General features: G+C 40.0%; 1 protein-coding gene across 1 annotated transcript in view; it reads right to left on the reverse strand.

The window, feature by feature from the left end:
- Positions 1 to 22,658, reverse strand: part of PIK3C2G (phosphatidylinositol-4-phosphate 3-kinase catalytic subunit type 2 gamma) — a 188,095-nt gene that overhangs the window by 40,522 nt on the left and 124,915 nt on the right. Inside the window, 4 exon segments of the mRNA XM_068191915.1 lie at positions 2,191 to 2,312; positions 2,888 to 3,080; positions 10,847 to 10,956; positions 14,838 to 14,994. Of these exon segments, the coding sequence (XP_068048016.1) occupies positions 2,191 to 2,312; positions 2,888 to 3,080; positions 10,847 to 10,956; positions 14,838 to 14,994 (582 nt within the window).

The following is a 22,658-nucleotide window of genomic DNA, read 5'->3' on the forward strand; positions in this document are numbered from 1 at the left end:
GGATGGTGCTAGAGTGCATGGGCATGCTTAGGACAGCTGTGTTTCTAACTTGTAAATATGGGCTGAATGAACACATGTCAATAGCAAAATTTCAGATTCTGGGAGCTCTGAGCTTTTGCCATATGTTTCTTACAATACACTCAGTATTTAGCACTTGTATGAAGCACTCTCATATTTCATTGTTTTCTCCTAATGAGACATGAATATGTACAATTCCATAGAATCACTACAAAGCAGCAACCAAGTCCTTTCTGTTAGCACTTCCAATTATTCTAGCAATATTAAATATTTAAATTTTTTAATCAGACACTTTTAAACTGATTTTGTGATTACATTGTGGAACAAGGCTTTTTCTTTCCTTTGAAGCATCTGGCATCAGCCAGAGCTGGAGCTTTGTAACACACAGGCAGACTAATGGTCTGATATGGCATGGCAGTTTCAGTAATAACTTCCTATAAAGAAATAATTGGGTTTTTATTATTAGAATAAAATCTGGGATACATGAAAAACCTCAAATTAATGAAGTTCTTTTAGAACACAACGCAAAATTTTAACATTAAAAGATGTGCCTATCAAAAAACATCATAAAATGAATTGTTTTAACACAATCTTAGGGAAGGATTCTGCAGTGACAGGATACTGCTGGGACTGAATTATGACAATGAAGCACCGGAGCTCCTAAAGACAGCCTCAGTATATGCAGATTAACCCTCTGTGAGTTCTGAAGTGCTCTTTAGCTGGGAAAATGTTGTAAAGAAAGGATTTTATCAGAAGTAGATTTATCTGAAAAATGACTAGCACTATTTTTGAAATTCACTACAGGGTTTCTGAGGTTTACGTGTTTCCAAAGAGAAATGTATTTTCTTTTCAAAGGGCTCTGCTCACCACAGGAAAAATTCATAAACAGGTACTTGTTAAATATTTTATTTTACAACCCAGTGGTTAGCCAGCAAGTATCTCCAAATCAAAACCATGATTCAAGCAATTTCAGTATTTGTTTAGTGAAATTTCAATTCTCACCAGCTGCTGCAAACCAGCTCATGTGAGAAAGCCATAATGAATCAAATTGGAGTCAATAAAATCCCCTCAGGCAGGAGACAGATTCTCTAGAATTAACCAACCTTAAGCCATTTTTCAGAATGCTTCTCATGAGCTTGGGGGAATATCAACCTTGGATCTGAAATTCATGGATTTTAAGTTCAAACCATGTTGTTTGTGGCTATTTACTTCATGTCAAATTCAAAGACCTCTCTCTTTTGCAAGCATGTCACTTGAATCTCAGCTTGGTTCAAGTAAGCTGCTTTTATTTTATGCCAGCTTTTTTGGTTTTTTTTGGTAGATTGAGCTTGAAGAAGGGCTTGTACCAGGTGAGTCAGAAAGACTCAGTCCTCTGAGTCTGAGTAGTCTAAGAGAGGACTACTTTGTACTCACTGGTGAGTGCAGTACAAGGTATATGATATGTGCAGAAAAAATAGCTTGTATTTCTAAAGCCATGGACAATCATTTCATAAGACAGAAATAAACCATGGGACTCACTACCCCAGGAAACTGTAAAGAAATAACCTTCAGAAAATGAAAAGCAGGAACAGACATGCACATGGATAGAAAGTAATATTCAGAATTATTGCAACTAATGACAGATTTTTCAAAGGATGTTAAACAGAATTATGTGAGGCACAAAGTATTGGGCTTGGGGGCAGGATAGTATGTAAGATTATTTTGTATTTCTCAGCTGGGGGAATGTGCACCATGTTGTAAAAATGTTCATCATGGTGCTAGAGTCAGAGGTCTCTGTTCTGACCCACTGTGAACATGCCTACATTGCTTTAACATGTGGATCTTGCTATGAGTTTTGGTAAATATCATGAAGAAAGTAAAAAACTATTAAAGGCACCTTTAATTAAGTCAACACCACTTACCCTTTAATTTCAGGAATAGTTTTGTCAGGCCCAAGCTGCTCCCCTTTTCTCCTCCCATTAAAAAAGGAGCAATAAAATAGAAAACTTAGACTGCCACAATGGTCTGTGATTCAGTTTCTTCTGGGGCTGAATAGGAGGCTTGATAGAATATGTCACTCTGCCTTTGTGTTTCTAAAAATACATCTGCTGTGAATATTCTCACAGATTTATCTGAGCACAGAAGAGAGAGCCACTTAACAGCAGAATAACATTGACTATTATGCTGCCTTACTCTGGGAGGGCATGAGATGGGAATTGCTTCTGGAGATGGCTGTGAAGTTTTGAGAACTGGTGGAATGATTTTTCCACGAAGGTGACCACATTGCAGGCTTGCACCACCTGGATGAGGTATACCTGTGTTGGGTGAAAAGGAGAGGCAGAGCAGAGAAATGATCAAAAAGACAAATTAAAAAAAAAAAAATTCAAGAAAATATACAGGGTGATTTCAACAAAGAAAAACCTTCCTTTAATGCAGTGCCAAGTGCCAGAGAATTCAGTTTGTAATTCATAGTCTTTGCTGCACGGGAAGAGAAACTTGCCTGGGTAGCATACAACTCAAACACTGAAAGATCACTGCAGTGTGTGAAAACTAATAGTGCACCATTAAAGCATCGTATAACAGCCTCCAATTTCTATTAGGCTTCCTAATTTTGTGCCATGCTTTCCTTCTGGATGCTTTAATTAGCTCTTGATTTATTTTTCACTATAGGGAATGAACTGCTCTCCTTAATGGCTCCCTGCAAATATCTGTCTGCCTGGTGCTTTTGCTCTCTGGTAGCTCACTGCTTATGGCACCACTATTCATCCCATGATACTTTTAATGTAGCACAAGCACATCTTCTATAAAGGAAGAGGGAGAGTGCATGAGTTCTTGCAAGTGTCATTAAGGATCCAGGCAAATGAGGGCAAGCAAAGAACACGATACATACGGAGTCAGGCTTCCTGCTGAATCCCAGAATGGTGGCCCTTGCGATTGACCTCTCTGTGTCCAGCACCATCCATTCCTGGGGGACAGCCTCTGGAGCTGGAGGCTTTGCAGAGCTCCCCACTGACATCTGCGCGAGCGTGTGGATCAAGTTATTGAGTTTAACAGGAAAGCACTCCAAACTTTCCTTTATTTTCCTGAAGAACAAACAAACACAAGAGGCGCTATTTATGCGTTTTTTTTTTTTTTTCCCAGTCCTTGACCCCTCTTTTTATGGATCCAAGTCCAAAAAATCCCGAATTCTAAAGCCTACCTCACATACCCCACCACACACCAGTCACTGCTATTTGCACTGCAGCACATCCAGCCCCTGAGCTCCACTGCTTAAAGGAGTGTTCTTGCCACAGCCTGCCTCAAGGGTTAGCTTGGAGCAGCTATTCCTCATGAGCCGGACTTCTTTTAGACATCAGGGACAAGCAGAACGTTTCCATGTGTGTTCTGAGGAGGCCCAGGGTTGAGCAGCATGTGTTCATTTTGCTGAGCAGGAGGGGAGGCACTAGTTATGATTATCCTTATTTTTGGTCACACTAACCTCACATGGGCTTACACGTGTTTGAACAAGGCTCTTGGATTCAATTTGTGAGTTAGCTGAGCATGATGTGTTGCTAAATCCTCTACCTAGATCTTAAAAGCTCGATCCCTGTGGAACTGCTTAAGATGAATTAGAAATTTTCTCCTGGTATCTCACTCCATCTCCTCCCCATGCAAGGGGAGCCAGAGCACTGTTTTGATTGCCGAGAGTTTTGAGATCTTTCATCAGAAAAGACACAATAGATTAAAAAAAAAAAACCTAGATAAACATGAAGATATGGACTGCAAATGTGAGAGTGAACTCGAGAAATAACACTGCAAGATAATCACAGGTCTTTGAAGAGTGAGATGCAGTACTCTAGAAAACACTTGCTCTCTTGAATTCAATTGCTAATTGAATTTTAAGACCTATTAACTTCTGATGGTATTTTTTTTGTTTCCCTGCTTAATTCTACTCTACGGCTCTCTGAAGGTATCCTATATCTGTTCTGATGTTATAGAACAACAATCCATTAATTTCCAATTATAAGGCAGCAAACCCTCTACCAGATTGTCAGGGGGTTGCTGTGTTTCCTTTTTTTTTTTTTTTTTTTTTTAATATTTTTAATTTTAGTCTCCCAGTTTTGGATTACATCTAACTAGGTTACAAGGGCTGACAACGCCTTTAACCACCTTCATCATGCCTTGTTCAAAGCTGAGCAAACGCTTCACCTGTCATTTCAGATTAGATTTTTATTCATGGTTTTTCCGTGAGTGGGTTGGAATGCGTAGTGCAATCATTTGAAATCAAGTCCATTCATTAGCCTAATTTCCATGATCTCAGATGCTCTGGCTAAAGTCTGTAGCTTCACAGATGAAACCAAACCAGAAAGAATAAAGAATATTCTACCTACAAGCATCTCCCCAGCTCACCCCCCTGAAATTCAGATTTTATTCAAAATAGTGTGTGAATTTATCATACGCTAATTAGGCATAGTAAACTGAGGAAAGATATATATGCTCCTCCTAATGTAATACAAGGAAAAGTACCTCAGAATTGATTTGGTTAATTATCTTAATTATTAATTACGTTCTTCAGAAACAGATACAAACTACCTAATAAATTAAGCAAATTAACACTCTGATGTAAAACAAGAAAACAAATCTCATTTCAAAATATTAGTACAAAATCAATTCAGTGATGATTAACTAGGCTGCATCAGGGTGAACTCTTCCTTTTTAACTCCTATGTGCTTAATTTAATATGTAGCTTAAACACTTCCTAAATCACTGAGACATTAGGTTATAGAATCTGCAAGTGGCCATATTATGGCAGAGCAGTTAGGGAATTTGCCACATTAGTGTAAGAGAGAGAAGTGATAACTTTGCAGCTAAACACGCTGCATTTTAATTTACATAAAACAGGCCTCAGCTTGTAAATTGCTACTAATTCAGACATCATCACTACACAGAACTGCCTGATATCAGACTACCACTATTCCTTCCATGGGGCCATTAGGCTTCTAAAACACTTTTAAAACCCAGATAGCTAATCACATACGTTAGATCTAAACCAGAGCCATGTGTTGTCATTGCTGCAGATTTTTCCTGGGAGTTATTTGAAATGATTACATCTAAAATCAAATAAGGACAGAAGTATGAGCTGTTTTCTCCCCCTCTCTGTTTTGACTGCATGCAGTCCTCTTTGGCAGGATAGAAAACATTAAGCAAACCTTATTACATGTAATCAATTAAGAATTCTAGGCCTCTTTGCTATTCTGTGTCTCCCCAGCAAGGTGGAACACCTCTGCTTGTGCCTCTCTGCACTTTCTCTCAAGGGCAAATTGGCTTGAGGAAACCCTTTTTCCCAAAAGCTGGTTCCTAACTAAATATGGAGCAATGGGGTATATCAAACCCGTGTGTCTTTATCTTTTTGAGATTTTGCAGTTTATTTTTGGCCTGGACCAGTTCAGTGACCCAGTTTATCACATTGTGGTATCTGATTCCCCTTTCTGCTGGCGTTTTTAAAGTTCATCCTGAGGACCAGTGGTGGAAGTTTCTCCTTGAACTCTCCCAGGCCCCCTTACACCTTCTTTTCTCCAGCCACATTAAGCTTAGCAATAGTTGAAAGCAGTAAGGTCGTGGGTATTGTTTGCAAAAATCCTCCTCTTTCTCCCTAGCAATTACCACCCTTGCCTATGCCCAAAGCTGGCTCTGCCTTCACAAAGATGACAAAAAGTTTCTTATTTATTTGAGTGCTGTGGTGGCCCAGGCTGCATGGAAAATTAGTGCCTGATGGTCTAGAGATAGCAAACTAAGTGAACAGTACAAAGGGTATTAAAAGCCCAGGTTAATCAGAAGAAAACTGGAAGCTGTCATTAAGTAGAGTAATATTAGCAGTGAATCCAAATATTGCCAACACAGTTTTCAGGGAGAAAAATGCTATTTTCCACATGGCAATAACTGTTTACCATGCAGATTGGTGTCTGACCTACTTCTCAAGAAAGAAAGTTAAATATCTGGGATTATTGGAAAGTAATGACTTTCAGCTTTCCACCTGCTGAATTGACTTTGAATTTCAGATTTGGCTTCTTTCTTTCTACAGAGCTGTCAAATTACAGTATCAGGTAAAACATGAACAGACTGGCTGGCTGCTTGTGTAAAAGGAGATGGATGAAAAGTTTGGCTGATGTTTTCACGAGTGACTAGTGGTAGTTTGCCACTGTAGTTTTAGGAAGCAGACATTCCTTATGGGAATTCTGAGGGCCGGTGCTTAGATTTTTCAGGACACAACAGCCTTTATACACAGCACATACAACCATTCTTACTGACTAGTTATTAAGATTTTAGCCTTGGTGGAAATTTCTTTATCTTTCTTGATGGTATCCTGCTTCTCATTTCCATCTAGGCCTGAAAATCATTTAGGGTATTATGAGCAAAATTTATTTCCACGGGATTCTCAGATGTTAATGAACAGTGTTTCATTTATATTCCACATTTCCATCCATGAATTTACCAAGCTCCATTTTAAAACAAGTTGAGTTATATGCCCCCATATTAATAGAGTTTTCCAGAATATTATTGCTTTCAGCAACAGACCTTTTATAATATGAATGCCTCAAAAAACATAAATTCAAGTAGGAAGTCTGCCTCCTCCTCCTCCTTTGGGGCACATACACCACAATCTTTACAAGCTACTTGAACATCACTGAAATAAAGTTTAATGTTTGGTCCATTCCCTTTCAGATGCCACAACTTCCACTGTCTTTCATCTGTTTGGGAAATTTCTTGCTGAAATACCCTCAGCCACCTGAGAAACAGACTTGACCGATCACTTTGAGATCAGCATCATGTTTTGAAAGGAGTTGTTGAGGATTGTCCAGCTGGAAGCTGCTGGCATTTGCGGTTTGGCGTAGATGTGCTTGACCTGGGCAGCGACAGGTACCTAAAAAATGAGTCCATTAATAAATAAACAAAGCAGCTGACCCAAGCAGCACCCCGCTCCATCAGGCTGCTGAAGATATGCAATGTGCTCCCCTGGTAATTGTCAGATCCACCCTGCATCTCTTATTCATGGGTTTCTATGAGTGGGTTAGGTTGCACACTGCAATCAATTGAAATCAACTCCATTCATTGCATTAGGCTAACCTGATGCTCTTAAAGCAAATTTTAAATGCACATCCCTATGCGGGCACATAAAAAATGCCAGGCAGCCTGCCACACCGTGCTGACATTTGAAGACATCTGCAGAAAACCATAGAGGAAATTTATATCCAGAGGTAAGATGGGTTTCCAGTTTCTGATAAAACTGTGCTGTCAGGGGAAGAGGAAAGGAGAGAGGGGTAAGGATCAAATTGAGTTTCAAGGATCAGACTGAGTTCAGGGCAGATGCTGAAGAGACAAGGATGTTTCATTTGGCAGTAGGTGCACTGGACTGACAAGGAAACACAGAAACTCTTGTTTAACTCTCAATTGGTGCATTGTTTATCCACGATGTGAGGGTGTGACCTTCCAGAGGGCTGTGAGCTGCGAGGCTGAACGCTGCTGCTCATCGGCTCATAACAGGGGACTGACCCCATGTGGGAAAAGCCGCACACAAACGACACCACAGACTGTTGCACATGACTTAAATCGAGAATGAGACCAAAGGAATTCAGTAAAACACAGAATGCTTCAGGAGCCTGAACGGGGTCAGTGCATTACAGTCCAAACTCCGACACAATTGTTCTGCCGGCCAAAGAGGTGACGGCAAAGAACAAATTAACATCGCTCTGCCAGGAGCATTTGTGACATCATTCATCATTTCATCTTGTTGCTAAACAACACTAGGGCCAGTGTCAGTGTTATTGCTAAACCAAACTCAGAAAATTGCTAAAAGCAGCCCATTTCTACAGAAATACAGAGGAATACTGTTCTGTTTCCACTAGCAGAAGATTGGGATTTTCTGTAGACACATTATGGGATTGAATCTGAAAGATTACAATAACTACCTTGTACTTAGAACTAGAAACACCTTTCTGTTGGCAACGTTTATCATTCCAACTCCAGTTGTCTAGAAAAGAGCTTGTAAAAAACAGTGAAGTGTTTTTGGAAGCAATTATAGAGAAAAAGGAGCTACAAATTGTAAGGGATTTGAGAACTACTAGAAATTGTGCTAATAATCAGAACTTCCAATTTCCTTGTCTTTCCAAGGGCAGTTTGAAAAACAGATACAGGAATAAGCTAGAGATTGACCATGAAAAGTATGTAACTGGATTTTTTTATCCTATCAATATTTTTTATAAGAAGGAGATAAGGAATAAAGATGATGTAGGTAACATGAAGCTCACAAAAATCTCAACATATTTACATTCCTAAAGCCAGGTTGGAAAGTGTTTTTACAGAGGGGCAGTCTCTGCATGGATTTGGGTATCAGGCCATCCCAAAGTCTTTATTTTGAAAAATGCCTGGATACAATTTCCAGAAGTTAAAATCCTACTAGACATGAGGCCTGATATTATCCCCATGTTCAAACATATTGAAAAGTTAATGCATTTTTTGAATACAGAAATAATGTTCAAATGAATAGAAACTGAAATAAAGAAGAAAAGGAAGAGAAATGAGATCCATGGAAATTCATGAACTAATGTAAAGGGATTTTCTTCTTGCAAATGAGCATATATAATAGAAACATATCCAAGGAATATTAATGAATAAAATATGCACTCCAGCAATATCTGTCTTTTCCACGTGATGCAACAATGGACAATAACAGAGCTTCAGCATTTTGAATGAACCTGGAACAACAACTCTGGAGCTTGCAGAATGCATTTTAGGAGAAAATGCAGTTTCAAATAAGAACAGAGCCCACAGCACAGCTAATTTCTTGGTGTGCAGGAATTGAGTGGAATTTCCTTAATTTCCTTAACACCATCCCTAACAAGAAATCTAAGGGGAAGAAGGACATTCTGGCCTCTGAGTCCTACCTACAGTCTCTGGGAGCTGAACAGGATTTCCTAAGCCTAACACAAACCTCTACCAGGCAACAAAACACACCAACTCTTCCAAAATCCATAATCTGTTTTCAAATGTTTGGGCTTCGCTTCAAGGCCCAGTTTCACACTATCAGTATGGGTCTGGTCCAGACTTGATCCTTTCTGAAATCATCCTGAAAATGTTCTTTTCTCATGTCACCTTATGGCCTTATTTCACATGCCTTGGCTGAGGAAGACTGCAGGTGAATTCCCACCCTGAAGTCCCTAACCCTCAAAAGAAAGGGTGTGGAGACCCAGCCCTGCCCCGAACCATATCTTCATCCTTACTCTTCCAGCTAACCAAGGGTTGCCAACCCGAACCATAAGTGACCCAGCTGGAAGCTGATCCTTTCCACCTCCAGAGGGGCAGCAGCTCTGAGCTTTGCATGCCGCTGATGCAATTTTCACTCTGAAGACTCCGATTTTCCTGCTTGTTTGGTATATCCCAGCCCCTTTTCACTAACTAGATGAACTGGGTATTTCGCCCACGAGAGACAGACACAACCACCTGAACTAGCTGACAGAATCAAGACTTACAGTTTAATTAGAAACTGCATGTTTCCGATTTGAAGAGGAAATAGAAGTCTGTAATTTGGGAATATATGAAATTTTAAAGGAAAGGATAAGGAGTTGATGGCAAATGCGAAGCTGTAATTAAATTTTAAAATATAACAATCTTGCTAAGGGGCAGGTGTGAAAGCATATGAAAAAAGCAAGTGCCACAGGAAAAGGAACTCAGTGCTATGCTGTGTCTAAAGTCATGGAACAATAGTTTTGTTTGACAAGTTCTTTTTTTTTTTTTTTTTTTTTTTTTTTTTTGTTTTAAAGAAATGTCATCCTTAGAGTCTCTAGGTCTCTGCCTCAGCCTTCTCCAAACTCACTGCCTTGGTTTCCTTAGACTGTAGCAGATTCTAGTGCATGGAAAGGAGACATATAAACAGCACACTTTTAATTTTCCAAAACATTCATCGGGTTAGAGAAATCTGGGTTGCTTTCCATGTGTAGAGGGTGCCCAGGGAACACGAATGCATAGTCCTTGGGAAATGATGGTGCTGCTCAGGGCAGACTCTGACAGGGAGAATTTGTCTCATGCTGTGCCTAGAACTTGCAGTGGGTTTCCAGTTCCAGAGAAGTCTGCACTCACTCCATCTACAGCATCATCACAGCATCAGCTGGAATTATGTGTGATGCAGAGGCCTGACCTGAAAGATCAGGGCTGAGGCTGTTAGACTGACTTTTTGCACATCAGCTGCAGCTCCTCCTCATGAATCCCCAGCTATTACCATGAACAGGTGAAAGGTTTCATTTTCCCAACACAAGTGAAGCTTTAAATATATCTATATTCACACACAAGGCTTTTCTGTGATTGATCTGTTCATTGTTTAAAACCAAGAACCAGCACTCTTTGGTAGCTGGAGAAACTATGGCTAGCAGAGAGAAAGCAGCTTCTCTGAGGCAACACAAAAGGTCAAAAGAGGAAGAGAAAAATGAGTAAAATGCAGAAATTGAAGGGTCCCACTTAGACTATTAACAGGTTGAACCTCTTTAAGCAGTCTAAATCTGTTTGCATGGAGCTGCTGCATTTAAAAACAGAGAGAAAATACTAGATACAAATCAGGATGGCTTCACCATGAAAGTCTGAGAAATCTCCAGGCACTGAGTAAGTGACTTGCTACAAGTGTACCAGAAATGCACAACTGTTTCTTCCAGAAATTTGAGGAAAGTGGTTACAACATGCATAAGGAATGACTTTTTAAAAGTAAACATGTGAAGACAAATTATCCTTTTGTGTAATTTCCCTGATTAAGCTTCGTAACATGAGAGAAGAATTGCTCCACGCCTGAAGAAGACAAGGTTTCTGGATAATATTCTGGTTTTACCTTGTAAAGTAGCTTGTAGCCTGGAGATCTGAGTCCTGAGGACGGAGGTTATCATACACATATTTCAGATCCTGGATGCTGTTCAGCTCAGGCAATCCTGCATGCAGCATCTGAAATGTAAAGTAATAGTAGATCATTAGTCCACTGTTCTATTGAAAAGAAATTGAAATGAAACAGGCCTAAGTGGGAGAAGAAAGGTTTTACACCAACACAGTCTTGTAAAGCAGTTTTGCTGATCTGAAAAGTGGTTCTGATGCTAGGGCAATGCCTGGAATAATAAAGTGAAAACACTGCATTGTAAACCTTCACACTGAGGCAGCTGAACGAGGCATGGGTCAGAATCAATGATCCATTGTAGTTATTTATTTTCTCTTCTGATACCATAACCTCAAGGTGTGCATTGCTAAGCCTCCTTCAGATCCTCCTAATGGAGATGAAGGGAAGGTGACCAAATTCAGCCACCTGAACAATAGTAACCACATTTCTGTGGTTGTCTTAGCCCTAATTCAATTTAGCACAACATCAACCTCTCATTTGTAACTCCTGGTTCCACCAGCACTGCTCAGGGCTCCTCCTGCAAAGGGATCACAGATTCACTCCCTTTACAGTCAGAGGAGGAGAAGAGCTTCTTCAGACACTGATCCATGGCAGGAGGCCTGAGTGGGCAGTGAGAGCTGCCCTCTGGAGCAGCTATCATTCTCCATGCATGAGGGACAGAGCTGTTCTAGTTAGCCAGATTAGATCCAAAAACCAAATAATGCCAAAATTCCCCTTGCAAAGTAAAATCTTGAGGAGATCAGACAGCTCAGTGTGCCCACTTGCCCATACAGCTCTCTCCAGGCATTTCCAAATGTCAACAACAACAATAAAATTTACTCACTTCAAAACCTACTGATTTTTCTCTGCAATCACAGCAAGTTGGGAGCGATGTCTTTTTTGTGTGCAATGCAGAAAAACATCACTCCTTCAGAGTGCTCAGATGGAAATGTATCTGAATTTGCAGGCACTACTGTGTATTTTCCATTGATATTTATGTCTAGCTCAGATAGAAAGACCCACTGAGTTTTTCAAGTAACAGCAAAGAAAAAAGGAAGCACTGATTTTGTTTTAAGGTTATTCCTTCAAACATTCTCAACATTTATACATTTTCTTTTTGGCACTATGAGGAAAATCTTCCTCAGCCCATTCCAAGCTACCACTGGACAGGTAGATTGCTTTCTTCACAGAGTTTTGACTGGCAAGGAACAGAGAGACAGAAAGCTCAATGAGGTGAATTAAAGTGGGTTGACAGCAGGGACAATAACAATATTCAGCACTGAAGGACACACGATGCTATATATCAATATACCTTTAACCCATTTATAAAAGATGAGAACAACTTCTGCCCCCTTTGGATTAAAAAAAAAAAAAAAAAAGGTTGTTGCATAGGCAAATTAAGCTCCCTGTCCTTCTCCTTAGAAAAGGGAGTGATAAAGTCCCTTTTAATAACTTTCCATATGAAAAGAATCATTATTACAGTAATGGAGTTTGCATTTCTTTAAAGTAGTCAGAAGGTGTTTGTGTCCCATCATCACCCTCTTTGTAATAGTTCACATCAAATGTTTAATGAGAGCAAAGCTGATGAACTACAGGCATTTACACAGCTGAACTCTGCCAGAAGACTCTTGGGTCTCCCACAGATGTTTCTGCTTTTGAAAGTGATGGAAACTTCATGGATTATTTCTTACTCCCAGTAGCAAATGTCAGTACAGCTTTAGAAACATGCTGCTCACCACCAAGAAATAACATTAATTCCCAAACTGGGCCAAAAATCCCTCAATTTGTTCATAATCATGTTTGCTTGAAACCACTAATTGTCACTTATCACCCAGGGTACATTTTACTATTCTCTGAATATGCTGTGCATTCAGTGTAATAGTCTGTGAAGTACTCTGTTTTCTAGTCTCATTTTAAATTTTTTTTGAAGTATGTTTTACAAATAGCATCTGGGAAAAAAGAACGTGGGAGTAGATTTAAAGATTAATGATGCAGGTTTCCAAACAGGGAGAGGAATCTTAGACTTTCACTGATAAACTAATCACTGCTTATTTGTATCTTATCCCTCCATGATGACATCTGAAACTCTGTATGGAAATGAATTCAAAGTGGAACTTCACAGTCTATTTATTTTTCCCAGAAATGACCCATGGAACTGGAACATTTTGATCTTTACACTTTCTGACCAACAACCCACTTCAAGTGCAGAAACAGACTCACCTTTCCAAATATTACTGGTAAAATTGAGGTGTTCCGAAACTGGTCTTGTTTAACGCCTTTTGCCATGAAGAGCTCGTGGATGGGGTGTGAGTGTGCTGCCAGTTATTTTTCAGTTATGAAACACAACTGACTGAGCTGCAGCCCACTGACAAATATTAAGACACATCTGGATGCTGACTTTTAGCTCAGCTCTATTACCTCTGCTACAAGATCAGCAGAAACAAAAGATGCAGCATGTCCTGAATACAGACAAACCTGAGCTTTGGCCAGGCAGAGATAGTTGTTTCAGAGCTGCTGCTAGGAGCATTTTCCTAACAGGCTCTCTACTACCCCAGGGTAATCTGACATCATAATCTCTGCCTCTTGCAGAAAGAAGGACAAGGAGGTGGACAGGAGACAGGGCTTTATTTTTAAACCACACAGTTTCAGGCAGCCTGTTCAAAAATGCAGGGATTACGGCTGTGGATGAGAGGACAGGCTGATCCTGAGCTTTCCAGAGGCTCTTTAACTTGGACAGGATCTCCTACAACCTCACCCTGCACTGCTTCCAGGGGAAAATTGTGCTTTATGATGGGAATGCAGTAGTTTTGTTGCAGCTGTGGCTACTAAGCAGCAAGTTCAAGAAGTCTGGAGCAATCCTTCCTGCTTCATGGCAGGGGATCTCTCACTGAATCACTGCATGAGAATCCATGGACAAGATGGAAGAGGCAAGGGGAGAGATTCCTTCAGTTTCTCTCTCCCACCCCCATTGCACAAGTTGGAGATGGTAAAGTGGTGTTTACAGAGCAACTTTTTGGCTGTACCTCAATCTCAGCAGCTCTGTTTATAAGGCCATGTAGGTTTTTTCATGCACAGACCACTCCCTTAAGTCATGGGGCCCTGCACACAAATTTTGGATTGATATCTTAGCCAAGCATTTCAGCAAATATTAATACCTAATGTAATACATATGTAATATGAATTACATTACATATATGTAATATGATGTAATATTCTCATGAAGGGGAAAATCATTAACCTTTCCCACACAAGTAAATAGAGGCATATATCAGATATGGATCTTGCCACAGCACAGATCAATCAGTAGGAATACTTACAGATAAAAACTTTTTAACAAATCTATACAAAAGAATTTTAAAGCCTGTGTCAATATGGGCACTGCTCTTTCTTTCCTGTGTTTGCCATCCTAGGAAGGGACTGTGGAAATGTGCCACCCCCCCAGACAAAATTTAGAATTTTAAAGCCTGTGTCAATATGGGCACTGCTCTTTCTTTCCTGTGTTTTCCATCCTAGGAAGGGACTGTGGAAGTGTGCAAATCCCCCATTCTAAAGGCATCGTTGCAGTGCAGTGCTGCTAAGTACTGCCTGATCACCCACCCTGTGAAATATTCAGCTCACTTTGTCTTTGTAAACATGAACAGGGATGGTAAATGAAGACCTAGGAAAAGGGCTGAGTGAAATTCCTGAATGCAAAACTTTTACCCAGCTTCTTTTGCGGTATTCTGCTATTTTGTAAAAACCTTTGCATTGTAAAAAGGAAAAAGCACCAAGCAGCTTAGCTTTCTTTTTCTCAGAAATTATTACTGAAAGTGAACAGCCTCTTTGCACAGGAAGTGCAGCACCTGGGCACCTGATACCTCTTCACATCAAATCTACTGGAGGGAGCAGAGAGGTGGCGAAAGAGAAGAGAACCCCAGAGGAAATTGATTTTTGGTTTCATCCCCGAGCTCCTTACCATCTCTAGCAGGTTCAGGAGTAGCTGGCTGTGTTTCCTGACTATATTATAAGCTCGACAACAAAGTTCCACAAACTCCTGAAAACGCTGTGGGTTTTTTCCCCCCTCTGTTATGAAGTACTCCATCTCTGATGTGAAGATGAAGGGAGCTCGGTCCCTGGAAAAGAGAACAATTGCCTGAGAAATTTCACCCGAAATCGCTAATCATGCAAGACAGTTAATATTTGTAACTCATTATTCACATTTGTGTTTTTCAGTATTACCTTCCTCATTATTTCATCTCTCCCTTTCTCAGGGTGGAAATCTTTATTGCTCTAAGTGGGACAGAGACAGGTTTGACAGCAAGAGTTTCTGAGTGAGAAATCCAGCAAGTGAACAAGTGTTTTCTTCTGGCTCTTCCTTGCTTTTCTTTTTAAACCCTCATTGCTTTAATTTCTTGACTCCATCCTGAAAGTGAATCTGGAAACGAGTTCTCTCTTGGTATTGAAATATTTAAAAGCTGTTGTCAAAGAGGGTGGGTTAGAAATAGCGGCTCCCTACTAGGCAAGAAGGGAATTTAGGAAAAAAACCTTATATCTCCACAATCCAACAACATGAAGAAAACCCCAAGGTATGATGCTGTCATTAAACATGCACCATTCTAAAGAGATATTTCTGACTCGAGTTCAAAGGGAATATAAATACATTGTCTTGTTTTCCTTACAGTTGCTCTGTGTTCACCCTTGGGTAAATAAGGTGCAGAGTCTGACAACATGGCTTGCCTTTTTTTCTTATCACCAGCACAGTTTGTGGCTATGGCATGGCAGAAGAAAAGAGATTAGGCAGGCTTCTCCTAACAATCCTATCATTCAATAGTTCCAGAAAGGCCTGATAAACTGCATCCTCACACAGAAAAACCCACTGCAGTGATTTACTCATCACAACTGTGTACACAGACCCATGTAAACACATCAGAGGGCTCTGTTCCAAGGCAATATACAGTGTGTTACCCCTTAATTCAAAATTTTAAATAAACTCAGTGTTCTTAGTAAGTTCAAATGCAGGAATCAATTTCAGGATGTCTATTTCTTGCTAAAACATCAAACATGGGCTGAGTCAACCCGTTGCTTCCTGATGCATTCATAAATGAGACAGATGAGCTTTCCTGGGAGTTTTCCTCATCTTCCCATAAAAGTGCCTGCCTTACTTTACTGCAGAAAGAAAAGCAAGTTACCACAAGATTATAGACTACAGCTGGAAGTTTAAGTCACAACAAATGCTCAGGTGGCCTTCCCACTTTTATGTTTGGAAAGGCTTCCATGGCAGCCAACATTGAATCCACAATTCCCATGGTTGTCTTTCACTTCCAAGCAGTGCAGGGCACTAGGGTGGCTTTGAAAAAAATATATTATTCAATTCAGCAAAGTACTACTAGGCATGATGAAGGTCCACAATAAAAATTCTTACCCTCTACATTTTTCTGTATGATGTAAGATGTGAGCTCCCATTTGGAGGGTTATATTAAAGTGTGACTGTTACACAGTTATTGTGTAGTTTTGTGTAGATCTCAAAGAGCTACAAACCTGTGTCTGTTACTGGTTTCTGAGAGTTCAGGTTTGCCCAGAACCTTCATTTCTGGGCAAAAAAAAAAAAAAAAAAAACCTTCATTTGTCTTTTATCGTATTCTTTATCAGTGGTATTTAAAATAGACATTAAGTGTTAAATAAATTGATACAATTAGAAGAATGAAATTCAATTTCTTGAAGCACATAGGAAAGAGAGAGATAGAGAAAATTATCACTGTTAGCCTCTTGATGTATATGTGGACAGAGGGCCAATCTAAATCCTGATTTGAAAGCATTTTAGCATCTTGAGAAGGTCTAAACCCCAAATTTGTTCTTCGGCTAAAATATTGCAAGTCAAAAAGCTACCGCTACAGATATGCTGCATTCTGTTCAAAATTCAAGTTTGATTTCTGATGTCCAGCTGCATCAATCACACCAGGAAATCACAGTCCTTTCTGAGCTAGTCCAAGTCTCCCACATTGAGCTACTTGAGCTGAAAATAGATACTGCAATCAGAAATTACTTTACTGGAAGAAACACAGTGTTTAACATTGCTGGGTTGGGCTGTGGGCCAATGTCCCCATAATGTAATGGCTGCAACATTAATCATTTCTCTTACTGCTGTTGCTAAAGGATCTGCGTGAGCACACAACCGATATTTTAATATTTACATTATTTATAGATTAATTTTACCTGTGGGATGACTGAAAGCAGCTTTGCAAGGTTCTTAAATTTCTCAGTATCTTTGGTGAATATGTTCTAGGGTGTTAGGCCAGTCCTCCCTTGTCAACATGCAAAATTATGATGTAGGAATTTGACTTCTCCAGTTCTCTTTGAGGTCTTTTGCTATCAGAGCCTCTCCCACAAGGTAAACCCTGCAAAACCTGGATGCTGAAGCTGCAGTAAATAAACTGGCTGTTCACAAAGGGAACACTTTGCAATGTAAATTTAAAAAAAAGGAAAAAATTAGAACATGGGAAACAAGACCCACTAGAAGGAACAGCACAGCCATGTCTCACAATAGCATTATAAAATAAAGTTTCAGTGGGAAGAGACACTTACTTCCTGAACAGAACATAAGGGATTCTGGAAAAATAAATTGACAGGATGAATGTCTGTGCACAGATGTAAAATATTCCTTGCTGCTTCCACAAACTCCTTTGGATAATAATAAACCAGAAGGGAAAATTCTCCAGCAAAATCACAAACAGCCAAGTCCAGTCACTGTCCATCATGACGGGAAAATTTACATCAGCAAACAGAGGCTGTTTTAGCCTCCAGAAGGAGAAAATCAATGAGAGCCCTGTCGTTGCATGTACCAAACCCCGTGCAAATGAACCTCACCCTGGTGCAGTTCTGAATTTCTGCATTTAAATCAGGACACCTTTAACAGGCAGCCTCTTCTGGGGCAGATTGCCAAGATCATCTTCCATTCTGGCTTTTATTCAGAGGATGAGCAGCACATCCAAAGACCTGGTGACAACAGCCTTCACCTGGACCTCTACCTATCACACAGCTTGCTCACATGAGCTTACCTAAAAGTTACAAACATTAAATACTTCTTACCCAAAGCACCCTCGAGATCACAGCTAATAATGCTATAATACTTTACGTGCATGAGATGTTTGAGGACCACTGACTGTGTAACAGCCAATGGGACAAGAGCCCCCTGACCTAAAATCTGTATTGATACAACCTGCTGCCTCCATCAAACTGAAGAAATGCCTGGCATCAGTTAAAAAAAAAAAAAAAAACAACAACAAAAAAAAAAACCTGCTATGATGAAGTACTTCCAAGTAAAAGTCTTTCACCCTGTCTCTGCAGACCAAAAGCCACTTTTTTCTTATTTATGTTGTGCTAAAGAAATATGGAATTGAAGCACTGTTGAAAGGCCTCTGTGTGTAACTATAATGTCTGGTACCATTATTTTTAGAAAAGAAAAGCCTCACTGAGAGAACTAGTATGGCTTGAGACTGACCAAAGATGTACAGCCAATAAACCCCTCAAAAATCATTAAAGCTACCTTATCACATCTTGCCTACTCCTTTCTTTCCTTTTTTCTTTTGCTCCCCACTAAAGCCCTAGATGAGATGAATGAACCCTTTGGTTTTATAGTAGAAATCAGTCAAAAAGGCAACACTCCTGTTTATGACAGTCTGATTGCAGTCCTGGACTTGAAAGAGTTTACTGTGGCTGTGACAAAAGAGTTTACTCAAGTCATTTAGTGAGAAACAAGGCTAATTCATTTTTGCTTCTCTCTTTTTTTTTTTTTTTTTCTTTTTTTCTTTTCCTTTTAGAGATTTAAGATTTTCATGGGAATGTGTTTTGCCGCTCCTCTGGAGATTATGAATGTTTGCATGATAAATCACGAGAGGGGAAAAAAGAAAAGAAACCTCAAGGAAATGAAGAGATCACCACGCAAAAATAAACTTGGTCTGGGGTGATGGGAACATCTGCTGGGACTTCACTGTGGGCTAGAATTATGCTGCATTCCAAGAAAACCAGTAAGAGCATCAGGAACTGATAGGAAACACTAGATGTAAACTGATTAACAAAGCTTGTAAGGTCAACAATGGTTTTAGTTTCTCCTACTCTGAATCTCACGGTACAGAACATTTAAGAATGATACACTGACTTCTTTTTATTTTAAGCAGCTAAAACATATGAGATAACCAACAACAAATGATTGCTCTGATCCTATCTAAGCTTCCCAATAGTGCACTTATGTAAAAGTCTAAGTCATAGTCATTAATGCAATGAGATAAATCTGTTGTAGTCCAGGTTTTCACATGGACAGTGTGTGAGAAACAACACAGAACTCATTGCAATTTAAAAATCAGCTGCTCAGCAGCAAAACCCCCCATGTATTCCCTGACTGCTTTAAAATCTTTTTGTCTGAGTCAAGAGTAACTGATAATATTCAGCATGACTATGTGGAATTTAGATGTATCCAATAAAATAGGAAAAGCTTTTAGGGAGTGCTTGACTGCTGACATCCTTTGCAGCAAAAGCCAAAAGCTTATTGAAGAACACAAAATAAATGAACATGAGTGCTTATTTCTCTAAAGCCAAGTGAAAATATTTAATCACAGTAATCATAGACATTTGTAGACACAGTAAAAAGCCATAATCAATGGCACTCCTTTTATGTATTTAAATAATGATACAGGGAACAACTACACAACACAATTCACCACCAGCAAACATAAAGAAATATGCCTGGGCCACAAGAGATACTCCATTTTTCTTCTTATCAGGGCAAGACCATAAACATGCTCCTGGCATTCTTATTTAGCCTATTCTCAAAGATTTTTATGATAGACTTCTTCTCCAACCTCCCTATCAAATTTTTTTTTCAGGATGTTCCCTCACAGCATTTTTTCCCCTAATGACTAATGTAACTCTTGCTGTGCTTTCATCTTATTAATTCTTACTCTTTCCTAAGGGAACATGAAGATCCCATCTTCCTTACAGCAGCCTCTCAAGCATTTGCAGACTGTTACTATGTCTTACCTCAATCTTCTGTAGACAACTGCTTCCACCTCTTCTCACAAGGCTTTCTCAAAGGCTTTCACTTTTCCCACCTTTTTCTTTTTCTTGTATTTCAGATGTCCAATGATTTTAATTGCTTTTTTCTGGGCTCCTTGTAATTTCCCTGGGCTCCTTATCTCTGTTTTTCTAATAGTAAAATGTTAAAAATATTCCAGGGGAGGTTTTCTCTGGAAGTGCAAGGTCAAACAAAAGGATTACTTCAATGCTGCTCACCTGTCCTGCACAGCTGGAGCCAGTTAGGGATGAGGCTGGGCCACAGCCCCACTCCCAGTCACCACAAACCCTGTGCCTACGAGTACAGGTAACAGGCCTGGTGACAGCTCCTAGCACAGACTGAGTTTTTGCAGTGTGCTGCCATCTGGAACCCTCCCATGGAGCAGGGAAGTCGGCAAGGCTCATGATGGGAACACAGAAACTCGCTGGAGGCACCTCTGGATGGATTTCACTGCAATCCCCGGCTCTGCCGCAGCCCAAGCACAGAATTTATTCACTTAGGTCACAGAATTTCAATCATTCCCTGCAGTCAGCTGGAAGATTCCTGGAAAGACCCTCCCTGAAAGATCTGCTCTTCTTTAGGAACATGTCTTGAGCAGTTTCAGACATTGTTCTGTTGCCAGCACTGACTGGTTAGGCAGCACCCCTGAGCTTTCAGCTGGGCTCCTCCATTCCAACAGACACAGCTAAAGCAGCCTGCACTCAGTCACCAGCAATCAGACTGCAAACTACATCCAGGTGGAGCTCAATCCTTTCCACACTTCACCTCCAATCCCCACATTTGACAGCGCTCAGTGCAGCATTCCCAATGCCTTATATACCCTTTTCTAGGACTATCTCATTTTCTGTGTTTGTTAGAGGTTATTACTAACCTTATTGATGAACCACTTAAGAGTTAATTCACAAGGAGATTGCAGCAATTCCTCTTGTTAACAGAGATTGTTGGACAATTGCTTTTTGTGTCCTGACTGGGCCTCAGCAGTGAAAAAGATTTTAAAACTGAGACCTAAAAGGTGCCTTAAAAGAAACAGAACAAGTAGGGTTATAAACCCTACCCATGGAATATTCCGCTAACAGGCCTTTTCAGTATGAGATGGATATTTAGAAAACACAGTAATAGATGGTTACAGGGCATTTCTAGATCACCAGGCAAAACAGAGAAATAAACCAGTGATGAAGAAATTGAATTGCAAAGAAATTCCTCGGGGCAGGGGATGAAATCCTATATGAATTAAATACATCAGCATGCTTTCCAGTTAAGGATGAAGGACAAAGGCATAGTGTGCAGAACAAGCAAATGAAAAAAAAAAAAGAGAAAAAAAGAAGACCAAGAAACACAGATTAATTTAAAAGTGCTTGATGTATACTTGACTGTGTATGAGAAGAGCTTCCCCTGAATATAAATGTACGTTTGAGTGCATGTGGGAACAGCTCCTTTGAACATAAAAAAGTGTGTATAGAAAGCTTTCAGAGAAAGGGGTGATACAATACAATATTTCTGATGGGAGCAGGGAGGAAAAAATACACATCCCTATGAACAGTTACGCTTTGAAAAGGATAACAAATAAAACCATAATCAAAGCAGACAGTGACCATGATGTCTTTTCTCCCTTTTCTTTCTGTTTTATTGTTAAACTTCCTGTCTCTGGGGCCATATCCTACAAAAAAATCTCAGGGTGGCTAACAGAATGAGAAGGAGGGAAGGGGGGAGAGGAGGGGAATTTGATAGGAAGTCACTTACACACCTCATGTGCAGCCAATTCCCCAAAGCAGAGGGAATTCTGCTGGTGGTTCTGGAAGCATCAAGCAGCTTCTCCAGCCCACAGGATTATTAACAGGAATACCTGGTAACTCCTTCAAGAAAGTGAAGACAGGAAAGCAGTTTATGCCACCCTTGGAGTGAAGGAAAAGCCAAGAAGGATTCTGAGAGTTGCAGCAGACAAGAACTGGTTTCCAGGAAACTCGGTTCAACAAGAACAAGGCTCTGGCATGAACAGAACTGGATATGGTCAAATCCACACAGACACTGTATGGAAAAACAGTGCCTCCCTAAATTGTCTGAGCACTTGGAAAAGGTTAACCAAAAAAACTGAAGATATGAAGCGGGCAGTGAACATAATTTACTCTGATTTCAAAGTGTTTCAGTTGAATTCCCTCCACAAGAGGCTATTACTGAAAAAAAAAACCAAAAAACAAAAAACAAAACAAAACAAAAAAAAAAAATACCAATGAAAAAGAGCAAACTACAATTCAGGCTCAATAATTAGAGAAAGCATGAGGCCAGCAAGAATAAACCCCTCCCGAGGGCAGCCAAAGAGAACAGAGTGCATCTGAGCCCCCTGACTGCAGTTTGTGCTGTTCATGTGCTCTCAGACTCAGCTTGTGCTTTTGGTGCTCAGTTTGGGACAACTAGAGACACTTGACTTTCAAAAGTGATGGACTTCCCTGATAAATTCAAGCCCCTTTAGGCCTTGTCACCTTGGAGATGATGCTGCTTCACCTACAGGTTTTTGTGCATTTTTCCTCTTTCATTCTTTATGTGGATGGCAGGATTTAAACATCTGTATAATCTTGTTAAGATCATCTGGGCTACTAAGGTGCTTTAAGTCATGAAATTAATTCTTTCCAGGGTTGCAGTCAGAGATTTTTGGAGGGTGGAATACAGGAAGTGCTGAAAGCGAATAGTGGCAAAGAATTAGGAGTTACCATTTCACAGGAACCAATAAATCCA

Source organism: Anomalospiza imberbis, chromosome 5 (genome assembly GCF_031753505.1).
Source record: "Anomalospiza imberbis isolate Cuckoo-Finch-1a 21T00152 chromosome 5, ASM3175350v1, whole genome shotgun sequence".
Lineage (NCBI taxonomy): Eukaryota > Metazoa > Chordata > Aves > Passeriformes > Viduidae > Anomalospiza > Anomalospiza imberbis.